This window comes from Leucopleurus acutus (genome assembly GCF_964270905.1).
Source record: "Leucopleurus acutus genome assembly, chromosome: 16".
NCBI lineage: Eukaryota > Metazoa > Chordata > Mammalia > Artiodactyla > Delphinidae > Leucopleurus > Leucopleurus acutus.
The window spans coordinates 3,068,309-3,082,415 of NC_139158.1; the positions used below are offsets into that span (position 1 = coordinate 3,068,309).

At 54.8% G+C, this 14,107-nt stretch overlaps 1 protein-coding gene across 1 annotated transcript in view; it reads left to right on the plus strand.

The window, feature by feature from the left end:
- SDK1 (sidekick cell adhesion molecule 1) overlaps positions 1 to 14,107 on the plus strand; it is a gene marked incomplete at both ends in the record, with an annotated part of 817,684 nt that overhangs the window by 706,875 nt on the left and 96,702 nt on the right. The window contains 3 exons of the mRNA XM_082858150.1: positions 5,768 to 5,877; positions 7,545 to 7,695; positions 8,253 to 8,490. Of these exons, the coding sequence (XP_082714276.1) occupies positions 5,768 to 5,877; positions 7,545 to 7,695; positions 8,253 to 8,490 (499 nt within the window). The remainder of the gene's footprint in view (positions 1 to 5,767; positions 5,878 to 7,544; positions 7,696 to 8,252; positions 8,491 to 14,107) is intronic.

The window sequence follows — 14,107 nt, forward strand, 5'->3', positions numbered from 1 at the left end:
TCCGGGGTCCCACGGCAGGACGGACGGAGACGGCGGCTGGAGGGCGGGCGGGGTGCCGAGACCGGTCCCGAGCCGCCCGGCGTCGTGGAGCCGCTCTTGTGTGCGGGGCTTGGGCCAGGCACAGGGGGCCCACAGACTCAAGGGAGGCAGCCCCCAGGGGCCCCCAGGGCAGGGACAGTCGTGCGTGCACACGTGGCTTCCAGGAGAAGCCTCTTCTTGGGCAGGGGAGGACTTGATGGAAAAACTGGTTCCTAGCAGGATATTTCAGAGGGGATGTGAATAAGGTGGCAAAAACCCAGGCGCGCGTGCGGGGAGGTAAGACTGGGGGGTCGGCCTCGAGTCTGCGGACAGTGAAGGCCGTTCAGTGGCGCCCGGGCCGGCGGGTAAAGCCGTGTGCCGTCCGAACTGGAGGACGACCCGGTCTCTCACTTTATGGCCGCAACAGGTGAGGCCCAGAAATTTCTGAGGCCTGAGTGTTGTGGGCATTGTAGGCTGGGCTGTGTAGGGTGACCGACGGGGAAGGGGGGCTTCCCGAGATCAGCAGCCGGGGCTCCATCTGACCTGTGACTTTCTAGCTGCCCATCAGGGAAGCAGGCTCGCGAGGCCAGTGGCCGTGACCGGACGCGAGGGCAGGCTAGCCGGCAGCCCTGAACGTTGGTCTGTTTTGAGGAAGAGAGGCTTTTCTAAGAGATGTCATTCTTTTCTTTTAAGTCACTGAGCTTGACTATCCAAATAGTTCAAGCGACCGGTCAGGAGCTTCTAAACTGGGGTCCTGTCAGTGAAATCAAGTGAAGGTAAGACAGGCCGAGGGGCCTCCCAGCATCGGGCAGACGGAGGGGGGTGGGCAGCAGGCGTCGGGGGTGAGGCCCTGGCTCAGAGGCTGGAAGCAGGAACGTCCTCCCGGCGGTCAAGAGGCACGAAGGCCGCGCCGGGGTCTGAGCCGTCCTCATGGAGGGACGCCAAATGCCAGGAGGAAGGACACTGCTGAGGGGAGAAAGGAGGGGCCGGGACAGACCCGGGAGAGATGTTGTTTCGGGGTCACTGCGGGCAAAGGAGGAAGCAGAGGAGAGGTGGCTGGGAAGCCAGACGGGGCCAGGAGTACCCAGGGTCACAGACCCAGAAAAGCAGCATTTGAGATCGAGGGACGTTTAAGGCAGAGGACCAAATGGTCATTTCACAGCCCTCCTGCTTCCGAAGATACGAAGAGTGTTAAAGGGCTTCCCTGGTGGCGCAGTGGTTGAGAGTCCGCCTGCCGATGCAGGGGACACGGGTTCGTGCCCCGGTCCGGGAGGATCCCACATTCCGTGGAGCGGCTGGGCCCGTGAGCCATGGCTGCTGAGCCTGCGCGTCCGGAGCCCGTGCTCCGCAACGGGAGGGGCCGCAACAGTGAGAGGCCCGCGCACCGCAAAAAAAAAAAAGAGTGTTAAATAGTTAAAAAGTAAATGAATAAGCAACTAGCAAGGTACTGGGGAGGAGCGGGGAGGGCGGGGACCCTGCTTCTGGCTGTTTCGGAGCAGGAAAACTCAGTCAGTGCCAGAGGCGCCCCGCCCCCACCAGCTCACGAGGGTTGCAGGCTGTCCAGACTCTTCGGGAACTGGCCTCGAGCCCTGTCCACCCTGAGTCCCCTCCTGGCTGTGCTGCCATCTGCCAGCAGTGCCGCGTGGAGGGGCCGCAGCTGTCCGGGGCTCCCTGGGAGGCTCCACTGGCTCAGGCACGGGGACGCAGCTCGGAGCCCGAGGGGTCGCGGGAGCTGTGCAGGTTGCTTGGCCGGCAGGTTTTCCTCCTGACGCCGGGGTTCGGCGGGTTTCCATAGAGTGGATTCTTGGAGTATCTTTCCCCTCTCCTTAGCTCTGGGTGAGAGGAGAGCTGCTGCCTCCCGCCCTCCCCGTCCGGCTCGCCTCTCCCTGCGCAGCTGCAGGTCCACGTGCTTCGTCTCCACGTGCAGTTACCTTGTGGGCCAGTTAATGCCTGTCCTCTGAGTGGCCACTGATCCCTGGCTTCCGGCTGCCGAGCTCATCACGGCAACGGCGGCCATGGCAACTCGGGCTCTGATGGAAAAACCACTTGGCAAGGCTGGCGGGGTCTGGGACCCCAGGAACTAAAAGAGCAAGTGTGTCCGAGGCGCCAAGTGCAGGCAGGCCGTGGGAGCAGCGGCCCAGGGCCCTCCCGTGGAGGTGGGCAGCCTCCCCTGGGGCTTTAGCAGAGGACAGCGGGCTCCCGGTGGGCCCTAATGACCACCCCCGCTGAGTGGCATTTGAAACGCGTGGCATTTCTGTAAAGTGCTGTTTGTTAGCATTAAAAGAAAAAGAAGGAAAAAATTGTTAAAATCCCAGCCTCCCCACGGAGCTCTGGTTGGTTTTATCCTTAAAGAATCCTGCCACACGCTCTGCCTAGCCGCTTGCTAGGCAGAGAGCGGCCGCTTGCTTCTAGAAAGGCCGTCGTCGTGATGGTCTTGAAATCCAACCAGAGAGCCCAAGGAGCCCAGCAGGGATCAGAGGACTCCCCTTCCGCACTGAGAAGGCTTCTGTCTCTTTAGATCCAAATGTAAACCTTTTATTGTAAAAATTTAACCCCCGCCGCCGCCGAGGTCTAGAACTACAATCGTGTTTTCGGTAATAATTTGTTTCTGGAGCTCAGTGCCAGGCGGCCCGTTTTCAATACTGCCCTGGAAGTCACACACACGTTTGTCTGTGTATTCATTCGTGAGTTAAACCAACGGGTCGGGCCCCGAGTTTGGGCTGGACCCTGGGGGAGGTGCTGGGGCTCCAGTGGCGAGTCAGACCCTGAACCCACGTTGGGGGCTCGTGGGACAAGTGGCAGCAAGTGTGGAAGACGCCTCGGGAGGAGGCGGGAGACACACCGCGTGCCCTGTGGCGGGACGCAGGCAGGGTAGGTCGCGTGGTAAACACATAGGTTCGGGGGCCAGGGGGTCTCCGCTGCAGCTTCGCGGCTCCACTGTGAGAGCATGAACGTGGGGCCGGCCGTACACGAACCGGTGAGCGAGGCCGTGCGCCAGTGAAACTTTATTTACAAAGCAGGAGGTGGGCCGGGTTCGGCCTGCGGGCCGGAGGTTGCAGGCGCCAGCCAGAACTAGAGCCTTGCTGAGTAAGTCTGCCTAAGGCTCCTCTGCCTTAAGGACTCTGACTGTGTTTGACTTACTATTTAGGATTTGGCCCAGACCCTGTAAAGTGAGCTGCAAACCTGTAGAGGCCGCAAACCCAGAGGTTGCCGCTGTGCTGCTCTTCTAGCCGGTTTCACGTCGCATGTTGCCGTCTCCTTGCGGCTTCCTTCCCCACACTGACTCAGACTCCGCCTCGGGTGCTCTCCCCTGAACCACCTTCGCACCTGCTGCTTCCCTCATCCGTGAGCAGCATAGATCTTCGACACGCACTGCGTCTGAGCGAGAACTGGGTGTGATCTGCCCTGCGCTGGGTCACGTGGAAGGTGCCGGCACAGCACGGAATTAGAACATCGCCTTCTGGCGGCCTGTGGTGGGGGGATAGTGGGGGGGGGTGAGGGGATCCCGTTCATGGGGGCTTCCCAAAGGCCTGGTGCTGCCCAGACCCGAAGGAGCTCGCCGGCTGCGTGAAGGAGCGGAGGGCTGGGTGCGTGACGGACGTGCGGGCGCTTGGGACTATATGATGGCATCAGGTCGTGACGGCTGGGCCCGCAGGGAGAGCGGCAGGCGGGGTCCGCGGAGACATGCGGCACCCACCTGAGCCCCCAGAATGCGGCCTCCATTCAAATCCAGGTCTTTTAAAAAGGAGCCAGAGCGCTGCTGCGGGCGGGGGTGGGGGGGGTGACCTCGGGTGTCCCCACCCGACACTTGTAGGTTACACTCATCAGAGCGAAAGCCCCACAGCCGACCCGCAGCCCCTTCTGTGGGGTCCCGCGCTGCAGACGCGGAGGGCTGGCCGCCTCGGTGCAGGGCCCCGGACTCCGGCCGCGTCCTCCCGATGTCCCTTCAGCGGCTCGCTGCTGTGCTGCCTCCCGGGCTCGTTACCCGCTCTGGCCTCCTGCCTCTTCCCCGCCATACGTTTGTGGCTGGTCATCCCATGTTTTATTTTGACGCTTTCTAACCGAGGTGAAATCGTGATAAACATAAAGTGAACCGTGTTAGCCTGTACGGTTCACGAGTTAGCGCCTCTGCAGCATCCCCCACCACCTCCATCTGGTTCCGAAACCTTTGCCGGGCTCCACCCAGCCCCCCATGCCCGTCAGGCCGCCGCTCCCCTTCCCCTGGCGCCCACCAGTCTGCACTCTGTGTCTGTGGGTTTACCTGTTCTGCATATCTTATGCAATGGGATCATGCAGTACGTGGCCTTTGGGGTCTGGCCTCGCTCTCAGCACCGCGCTCTCGAGGCCCGCCCGCGCTATAGCAGGTGTCAGGCCCCCCCCCCTTCCCCGGCTGAGCAGTGTCCGTCCTGTGGCCGCACCGCGGTGAGGCCCGCCCGCGCTGTAGCAGGTGTCAGGGCCCCTCCCTTTCCTCAGCTGAGCAGTGTCCGTCCTGTGGCCGCACCGCGCTTTGCTTCTCCGTCATCCCTTGATGGACACTCGCGCTGCTTCTTCCCTTGGCCGCCGTGAGCAGAGCGGCCGTGAACGTGTGTGTACGAGGACCTGCGGAAGAACCAGTTTGCACTTCTTCTGGGTGTAGACCCAGCGGTGGAAGCGCTGGGTCACGTGGTGGTTCTAGGTTTTTGAGGAGGTGCCAAGCCACTTTCACATGTTTAGTCAAGGGTATTTGGAGTTTTGCGCTCAGTTTCTTGGGGACTCATGCCGCCCGGCCCCGTGTTTGCTGTCCCCCGTCATCCTCCGCGTCCGTTTCTCCAGTTTACCAAGGTCGTTTGAATTCTCGTGCCACCCTCCCATGACCACCTGCCAGCCTGCCTGGGACAGGGATGCAGGGACATGAAGAGAACTCAGAGGCTTCCCTGGCTCGTGGTGACTCGTGTCCCCCCGTTGTTCTCTCGCGGGGACAGGCCCTGGGGCTCTGCAAGGCGGCGCGAGTGGGGCAGAGAGACTGGGGCAGGCAGAATTCGAAGCTGCCTCAGAAGGTGGCGAGAACCACGAGATGTGTGGCTCGGGGGCAGGCTGGGTGGTCCTGGGAGGGTCAGAGCCACGTGAAAATACCTCCAGGGCAGCCGACCGGACGGGAAGTTCACGGACGGGGAATAAATCAGCAGGAATGGGTCCCTGGGCAGGACCAGAGGGCGGGCAGGGCGCCCCACTTGGAAAGGGCTCAGCTGTGCCCCGAGGCGGGTCCTTACCACCTCAGCAGCGAGTCCCCTGCGGAAGGACCTCCGGTGTCCCGGCCAGCGGCCATGTCTTTGGTGTGTGTTTGGGCAGAAGGGGTCAGGGTGGGAGCGGGAAAGGCTGAGGCCCCTGCTCGGCTGCAGTGGAAGTGGCTCTGAACCCTCCGTGAGGACACCCGGCCACCCAGGTCCCGTGGGGTCCTGGACAGGTCTTCTCTGACGAGTTATCCCCTCAGCAGGAATGAAGGACCCGACAGCCAGGTCCTCTCCTGCACCCGCGGCCTCAGAGCGCTCGGGCAGTTGTGCCCAGGTCCTGACTGTGAGATGGTGACCGAAACCCCCCCAGACCCAGTGGCAGGGACAGAGGAGGCCACGTCTCAGAGGCACGAGTTGGGGGTGTGCACACACAGGACTCAACTCGCCCCACTCGTGGGGGACACTGGGCGGCCGCACGTACATGAATGGCAGCCTCCGCCCTGTGTCGTCCAGCTGGTCCCAAGACCTCCCTTCCCCAGGTTGGAGCCGTCGGCGACGAGGAAGAGTGGGTTACCCTCTACGAGGAGGAGAATGAACCTGACGCCCAGACGCTGCAGATCCCGAACCTCACGCCCTACACTCATTACAGGTGAGAGCGGCGGGCCGTGAACCCCGCACGAGGAAGGGGGTGCCCCCCACCCACAGGTGGCCCCACCTTCAGTAGTGAAACCTGGCTGCATGAGTGTAGGCGAGACACTTCCAGGTGGACATAACAGAAAATTGAACCTTTCGGGGCACGAGACACGGTCGAGTGTTATTCCAGGGAGGTGGTACCCGATGCTAGGTCAGCCACGCCCCCTACTACCAGCGCCGCTGACCAGGCAGCCAGCAGCATGGCTGGTACATTAGGCTTAGTAGCCAAGGCCCACGTGGCTGGAGATGTGGTGCTTTTCTTTACAAAACTCCACGACCTCTGGGGACCGTTACCGTGCTGTGTGTACACAGAGCAGGCGTCCTCAGAGCACCCTTCCGCTTCCCCCTCCCCGCCCAGGACTAGCAGTGATCAAGCACTTAATGTGCCATTTAACCTTTGCTCCTTGATCCTGAAACCTATCCAGGCAGTACATCCTTGGCCTTAACAAAGGGTAGGCTGGTCATGGGCTGGTAGAGACATCGTGACTCCCCCATAAGGTCACTGAAGGAGGTGGAATTTCCAGTTATCACCAGATGCTGAGTTTGATAAAGTCGCTGTTCTGCCAGGGTGGATACATTTCATAAGATCGGGGAACAAAAGACTAAGAATGACTAATTCAGGGAGTAAAAGGTGAGATGTTACGTCTTTTTGCGAAGGACGCTTTTTCAGTACGATACAGCAGGCTTAGGGGTTTTGGAAAAAACCTGATGAGAGATGCTGTTTAACTTACATTCATTTGACCGTCCTTCCTAAGATTAGAGCAGATGAATCAAGGTACACTTGTTTTTAGAGAAAAACATTCAGCATAAAATGACCTGTTGGGATGCAAGACTTGCCGTGGGAAATTAGTATAAGCTATACAGTTATTTCCAAGATCAGAAAGTGTGATTAGAGATCAGTGAACCTGTCTTAAAAATCACGTAAATTTAGGAAGCCCCTCTAATTAATATGTGTGTCTACTTAGGGTATTTGTCTGGTATATAAGTTCAATTCGAATAGTTGTACATATTAATAAAGAAGAGATAAAAACTGAGAACATTAACATCGACTTTAAAGAACATCTAATTCCACCCTCGTTTTATAGACAAGGAAAAAGGCAAGTCCGCGATGGGGTGAGAGTCGCAGGGTGTGGAGTCTGGGGCCGTTGCTCGTCTCCTGGACCAACAGAGGATGGGTTGCAGGGCACCCTTGGTCATTAAGAGACGCTGGAATTTCAAAGCTGTCATCTGGCAGCGACGTTGTGGCATTCCACTTCCGTTAAAGAGCTACTTGAGCTCTAATCCCCTGGTCTCGCCCTGAACTTGAACCAGCCAAGGGCACCTGACGGCACAGGTTCTGGCCACGTAACCCATCCAGTCACGCTTCCCTCGGAACGGGAAACTGCTGAGTTGCGGTGCCTTTACCGTTCTGTGGAGGCTTTTAGGGCAAGAGGCCATATACGTAATTCACATTTTTAATGGAACCAGGTGGAAAGAGCGCGGCCTTGAGCAATGGCCTCTGTGACGCGGGCAGACACATATCTGCCCCCGCCCACCTCGTACCCCTGGAAGTTGTGGGCGGGTTTCCATCCTTCCACATTACCTCTTGTGCAGAGTAACTCCGGTCGTGGGCTTTGCTTCCAGGTTCCGAATGAGGCAGGTGAACGTCGTCGGTGCCAGCCCCTTCAGTCAGTCCTCCCGGGTCATCCAGACCCTGCAGGCCCCCCCGGACGTGGCCCCCACCAGCATCACCGTCCGAACCGCAAGCGAGACCAGCCTGCGGCTCCGCTGGGTGGTGAGTTGGGAGGTGGGGGGCCTGCGTGGGAGCCCAGAGCTTAGTCATTTCCTAGTCTTGCCTTGTCCCGGTCCAAACTAATCTCATCGTTAAACCAGGAAGTATCGCATGTTACAGTCGGTGTTGGATCTCAGACCAGCCCCAGCTTCTTATTAATTAGTAGCGCGACTCCCTGGCTTCTTGGAACCGAGGAATGTTCTTTGGGGACGAAAGCCGCTGGCCCTGCAGGCTGAACCTGTTAAGTCCTTAAGCCAGGTTGACACGGACCCAATACTCGGTATTTGTAAGAGAGCCAGGTTGATATTGAATCAGAACACTTCCCCACAAAATTAAGCTGAAATGTATGAAAAGAAATTATGTCCAGCCAAAGTTACTGCAAGGACTTCATTTAATTAACAGAAGAAAAGTTCCAGGGGAAAGTAATAAAGGTCATAAGAATATTCACCCCAGAACATCTCTTCCGGGGACTTGGCCCCCTAAGACAGGCCCGTGCGTGGAGACCCTCACGGGGGGCGGCCCCAAGACCTTCCTCACCGCGGACTGTTGTCCACTTCCAGCCGCTGCCCGACTCGCAGTACAATGGGAACCCCGAGTCCGTGGGCTACAGAGTTACGTGCTGGCGCCCCGACCTCCCGTCCACTGCGCTGGCCCAAGTCATCAGCGACCGGCTGGAGAGGGAGCTCACAGTCGAGGGGCTGGAGGAATGGACAGAGTACGAGCTGCAGATGCAGGCCTTCAACGCCATCGGGGCCGGGCCCTGGAGCGAGTCCGTGCGGGGCCGGACACGGGAGTCAGGTGAGACGAGGGCTGGCCGGGCCCTCCCCGTGTCTCCCTGGAGACCGAGCAGAGCGTCCGCAGTGTCACTGGCATCTCGCTGGTTCATCCCCCACTCCCCTGCCATGTCTATGTTGACACTTTCCTGAGTAATTAGGTCCAACTGCATTAGAGCCCATGACGCTGCTTTGAAATTGATGATGAATTCTACCAGGGGCTAGACTCGCATTATTACCTTTTTAATTAGGGGTAATTCTCACCACCAATGATGAAAAGTAGGAGTGTACAGAGACTCTAAGGAGGTCTTTATAATGCAAGGAGTTCGGGACCGCCTCCTGATAAAGTCACGCGTGGGATGTGCTGAGCCTCCCCTGCGCTAGAAGATAGACGCTCAAAAGTTCGACTGCTTTAGCACAATGGCAGTTTGTTTCTCTCTCATTACAGCCTAAGATGGGTGTTCTTGTTGTTGGGTGGCTCTCGTCCAGGAGGTGATTCAAGGACCCAGGCTCTGCTGTCCTGTAAATTAACCACCATCTGCATGCAGCTGCCAGAGGGGAAGAATGAGCAAAGGGTGGGCGCACCTGTGTCTTAACACCTGCGCAGAAATGGCACACACCCCTCTGCTCACGTCCGTGGGGCTCGGGGCGCCGCTCATGGTCAGGAAGGAAAGGAAAACTTTCAGGGGTCTCTCTGGAGAATGCTCTTCTTCTAGGTTTCGAGGTCAACATGGTTTGCAGGACCCGTACTGGCCTGGTTCGAGTTGTAGAAACACAGAAAAGTGTTGCTAACACTTTAAGGACGCACAGGACAGCTCTTTCCGCTAGTCTGAAATAGTGAGGTTTTCTCCTGAAAAGGAAGAACGTCTCTGCTCCTCTCACCATGCCCTTATCCCGTGATGCTCTCCCAGTGCTTGATACATCCCGTGGGGGGCAGGGGCGGGGGGGGGGGGCGCTGTTCAATACCTTCCTGACCTCCGCCCAACGAGGGGTGAGAAGAAGGTAGAAAGTCTGAGATGGTGAACTAGCTCCATTGTGACTCAGCTGTTTCCTCGGAGGCTTCCTGAGCCCAGGGTGTGTCCTGTCTTCTCAAGGCTCCACAGGTACAAAAGCAGAGAGGTCACCCTGGAAGCCCGTGTGGGACGCGAGGGCAGCCAGGGGAAGCCAGCACCTCCCAGCAGCTGTTTCCACGCTGGACACCTCAAAATGTAATAAGTACATTTAAATTAATTAAAGACTTTTAGCAGGAAGATGAATAAGTTCTGAGTAACCTTATGTACAGCATAGTGATTATAGAAAGTTGTTAAGAACTGAATCACTGTGTTGTACACCTGGAACCAGTATAATACTGTATGTCAGTTATAATTCAAAAAAAAAAGAGAGAGAGAGTCACTAAGAGAGTAGATCTTAAACATTGTCACCACAAAAAAGAAAAATAAACAGTAATTATGTGACCTAATGGAGGCGTTAGCAAATGCTATGGTGGTAATCATCTTGCAGTGTATGAGATTAAAATGTGCAACATGTTGTATGTTGTACACCTCAGTCTTACACAATGTTATATACAAATCATATCTCAGTAAAACTGGAAATAAATATTAAAGTATTTAATTATTAAAGGAAAGCATGAACACTTTAAGTAGAGATTATAATACCATTTTAAACAGTTTTTTTTTTTTTAGGAAAAACACAGTCATTGAATAAACCACTCTAATTGAGGTAAAAAGTAGGTTAGACACTGATAAAGAGGGAATTACCAAACTGGAAGCTGGAAATGAGTAAAAAAACCCTCAAAATACGGTGCTAAGACATCAAGATTGAAAGTATGATAGGGAGGTTAAGAGACATAAAGAACAGAATGAGAAGGTCCAACATACATTTAATAAGACTCAGAAGAGAAATGGGGGCGGGAATGAGAGGGAGGAAATATGTGGAGATTATGGCCGAGAAATCCCAGACCTGATATAAGCCATTATGTATCTGACTGAAGTCGTGAATCCTGAACAGAATAAATAAAAATAAGTCTGCACCAAGATGCACTGCACTACACCTGCAAATGCAGAAGCCACAGAGCAATCTTAAAGACATCTGGAGCAAAGGCATCTCACCTACAAAGACCATTGGAAACCAACTTCTCGAGAACAAGAGAGGCCAGAAGACAATGGAATAATGGTCTTGAAGGAGCTGAAAGTAAATAACTGTCGACCTCAAATTGTACACCTGGCTACACTTTCCAAGGATATTGTTCAGAAAACAGCAAACTACATGTTATGTAAAGATGAAGAAAGTGTCATTCAAAACAGAAAATAACACTTCGGGGTAAGTTTTCAAAGAACAAAGTAAACCAGTGGCAAAACTGCTGCCCTGAGACTCTCGTTTTGTAAAAATCCTTCCAGCTGCTGCACGGCCATCTTTCCAGTGGTCAGAGGCCATCGCTCTATGTGTGAACTCACTCCAGTGTTTTCTTCTACCTCTGCTCTCCTCAGACAATCTTGGATCATCTCTTACGTGGACTCTGAAAAGACTTTGCCGAGCAGTGTCGTTGTCTGAGGTATAGATTTTGTATCCAGCAAAGCACTGTGGGCTCGCTTTCGTCTTGGTTGACAGATGTGTGTGCGTGTGGCCAGAAGAGGACCGCGTGCAGGCCAGCGGGGCTGACTGTGGCCAGGCTCATAGTTCGCTTGCTGAGAAAGCTTCTGATCTCAAGGGAGAATTGTTCCTACAGCTTACACTTTGCTTTGCCAGCTATCCCGTTCTTTCTTCTTTTGAGGGTTATGGCTTACAGGAAATTATCTTTCGTTTTTAACTGAATGTTTGTTCAGTGAGAAATTTTGGTTCAACACATATCTCTTGGAGAAGAAGAGAACAGTTTTGGTTCAACTTGATAATAGGGTTATTACAACTTGATAATAGGGTTATTGATCTTCATTTCAAGATATGGGTGGTTCAGATTTCAGATTTTTTTTTTTTTTTTTTTGTGATACGCGGGCCTCTCACTGTTGTGGCCTCTCCCATCGCGGAGCACAGGCTCTGGACACGCAGGCTCCGTGGCCATGGCTCACGGGCCCGGCCGCTCCGCGGCATGTGGGATCTTCCCGGACCGGGGCACGAACCCGTGTCCCCTGCATCGGCAGGCGGACTCTCAACCACTGCACCACCAGGGAAGCCCTCAGATATTTTTAATACCAGAAGAGTGGGCTCCTTGGGACCCCTTATGGGCTGTTCTCTCCTCTAGGGAAACTGGTGCTGTCATGTTGGCCCCTCCATCTGGGGCTGGTCCTGGAGGGGTTCAGTACCCCCACCTCCAAATGGAGCTTCCAGAACCTTCTGCTGCAGGAAGCTTCTCACCTCTGACCCACAAGCCCCTCCCAGCTGTGGCAGCTCTGATATCTTGCCTTCCCTGGTGCTGCCGAGGTTGGGCAGGTAGCCTCCCCAGCAGAGAAATCAGCCCCTTCAGATGACTTGTCCTGCCAGTCACTGCTCAGCATTGGGCAAAGAGGGTGAAGGGGCTACACGGGCCCACTGGCGGAGTGCTACCACCACCACTGATGAGGACGGAGAGGGGTTGGAGAGAACTGGTGGGGAGAGGAGAGCTGCACTCCCACCTCTGGAACCCAGCGTCACCTCAGTGAAGATAGCCATCCATCAGTGCTTAGAAACAGCACGGTGCGCAGACGCGCTGAAAGCCAGCAATGGAGGTACTGAGCAGAACGTCTTGAACCACATTTAAATGAGGTTTCCAGTTTTGAAGTGCAGTCAAGCTGGTTTCATGACACCTTATGATATATTATAATATATTATAAGGGTAAATGAGGCCCTAAAAATCAAAGAGACTACATGAGGAGTAGCTGTGAGCTGAGGGGTGAGAAACCCTGTAGAGGAGAGAGAACAACTGAAGGAGAAACGCATTTTAAATGGTATTGTTTTTAATGAAAGGGGAGATTCTAGGATGGTCTCAAAACTCAAGATATCAGGTTGGGAAAGAAGTTGAATCTCCTTCAAGTTAGGTAATGAGTAAGATTTTTTTTTTCAAATCTTAGAAACATAAATACTTAGTAATTAGATGGCAGAGTTTATCCTGGTGGGACTCGAAGCAGCTGAAATGTTCATCCTGAACACTGCGATTTTCTCTGCCTGTCTTCTCATTAGGAAACCAGCTGTGTTCTAGGCGCCGGGGCTGCGTTGCTGTGATCACAGGGTTGCCCTCATTCTCTGGAGATGTGGATGGCCTGCCAGTAAATGGTTTCACATGTCACTGCATCTTAGGAAGTCAGCTATTATTTGTAGATCTACAGTGAGAATTGGGCATTCATGGTTTCAAAAATTAACCCGAAGGAAGCAGTTAAGGATTGAGAGGTTGACCGTTTGTGTTGCTATGACAATGGCTTCTCTCTTCACAGACAGGGATGGGAGTTTAGAACATAGCGCTAGTATCTTGGGCATAGAGTATATTTTCTGCTCTCACCTGATTCTAAATAAAGTCAGAAAACGAAGTTAGGTAAATGGGAGGCTTACCTTCTCTTTGAATGATAATGGCTCCTTTAATTCACAGTTGATTCCAGGTGCCAGCTTATCCCTCAGTTTTTTATAAAATAAGCATGGGTGTAAACAGTGTCCTGGTAACTGCCTCGGAAGTTACGACACCCGGTGGGGGCCCCCAAGGCACAGAGAGCACAGGTGACGCCATGGGAGCCACCGCCAGAGGCAGGGGGACACAGGGCGGCATGTGTGGCAAGCATGCTCCCCTTCAGGGGGCTGAGTTAACCGGAAACCGTGAAGATTCTTTTCCTGTGACACTTATCTGCTCAAATAAATTAATATTCTTTTGTTGAATGACTGAATAACGGAATGAATGACTCTCAACTGACATATTTGGGAAGAAAAAATTTTTATCGGCCCAGTGGGCTGACTTGCATCTTCTCTCTCCAGAAACGCCAGGAGGGCCCCTGTGCTTGGGACTAACAGGCACCGGCAGTGGCATCTCTTGTTTTGTGGGCACTGGCAGCAGGTCTGGTGCCTGAGTTCTGAGGACAGTCAGTCAGTGTAGCAAGTGGACAAAGGGAGGGGGGCCACTGCCTCCTGGGCATCGAGCCAGGGAAGTCGCCCTTTCCTGGGGCTTGCAGCCCTCCCAGGACAGAGGTGGCTGAGCCCAGGTTCAGTGTCCCCCAGAAGCTCGCCCTGTGAGGTGGCAGCCTGTTGCTGGGCCTCCTCTTCTCTCCATCTCAGACCTGCCAGTCGTGGGAACGACCAGCTCAAGCTTGCGACGACGGAGCAGCACCTCTTCCAGGCCCAGCATGAATCCTGGCATGTTTTTCTTAAAGCCTGTGTTCATTTCCTGGGGCTGCAGTAACAAAGGACCCAAACTGGGGGCTTCAAACAACAGATATATGTTCTCTCATAGTTCTGGAGGCCAGAAGGTGGAGACCGAGGCGTCAGCAGAGCCGTACTCCCCCTCTGGAGGGGCCGGGAGGGCCTGTCACAGCCAGCCCCCAGCTTCCAGAAGCTCCTGGGCTGTGGCAGCACAAGCCTAATCCTGCCAGGGGGTTCTCCCCACGTGCACATCTGTTTCTTCTCATACGGACACCAGTCCTATTGGATTAGGACCTACACTACCCCTGTGTGACCTCATGTTTTTAATTACA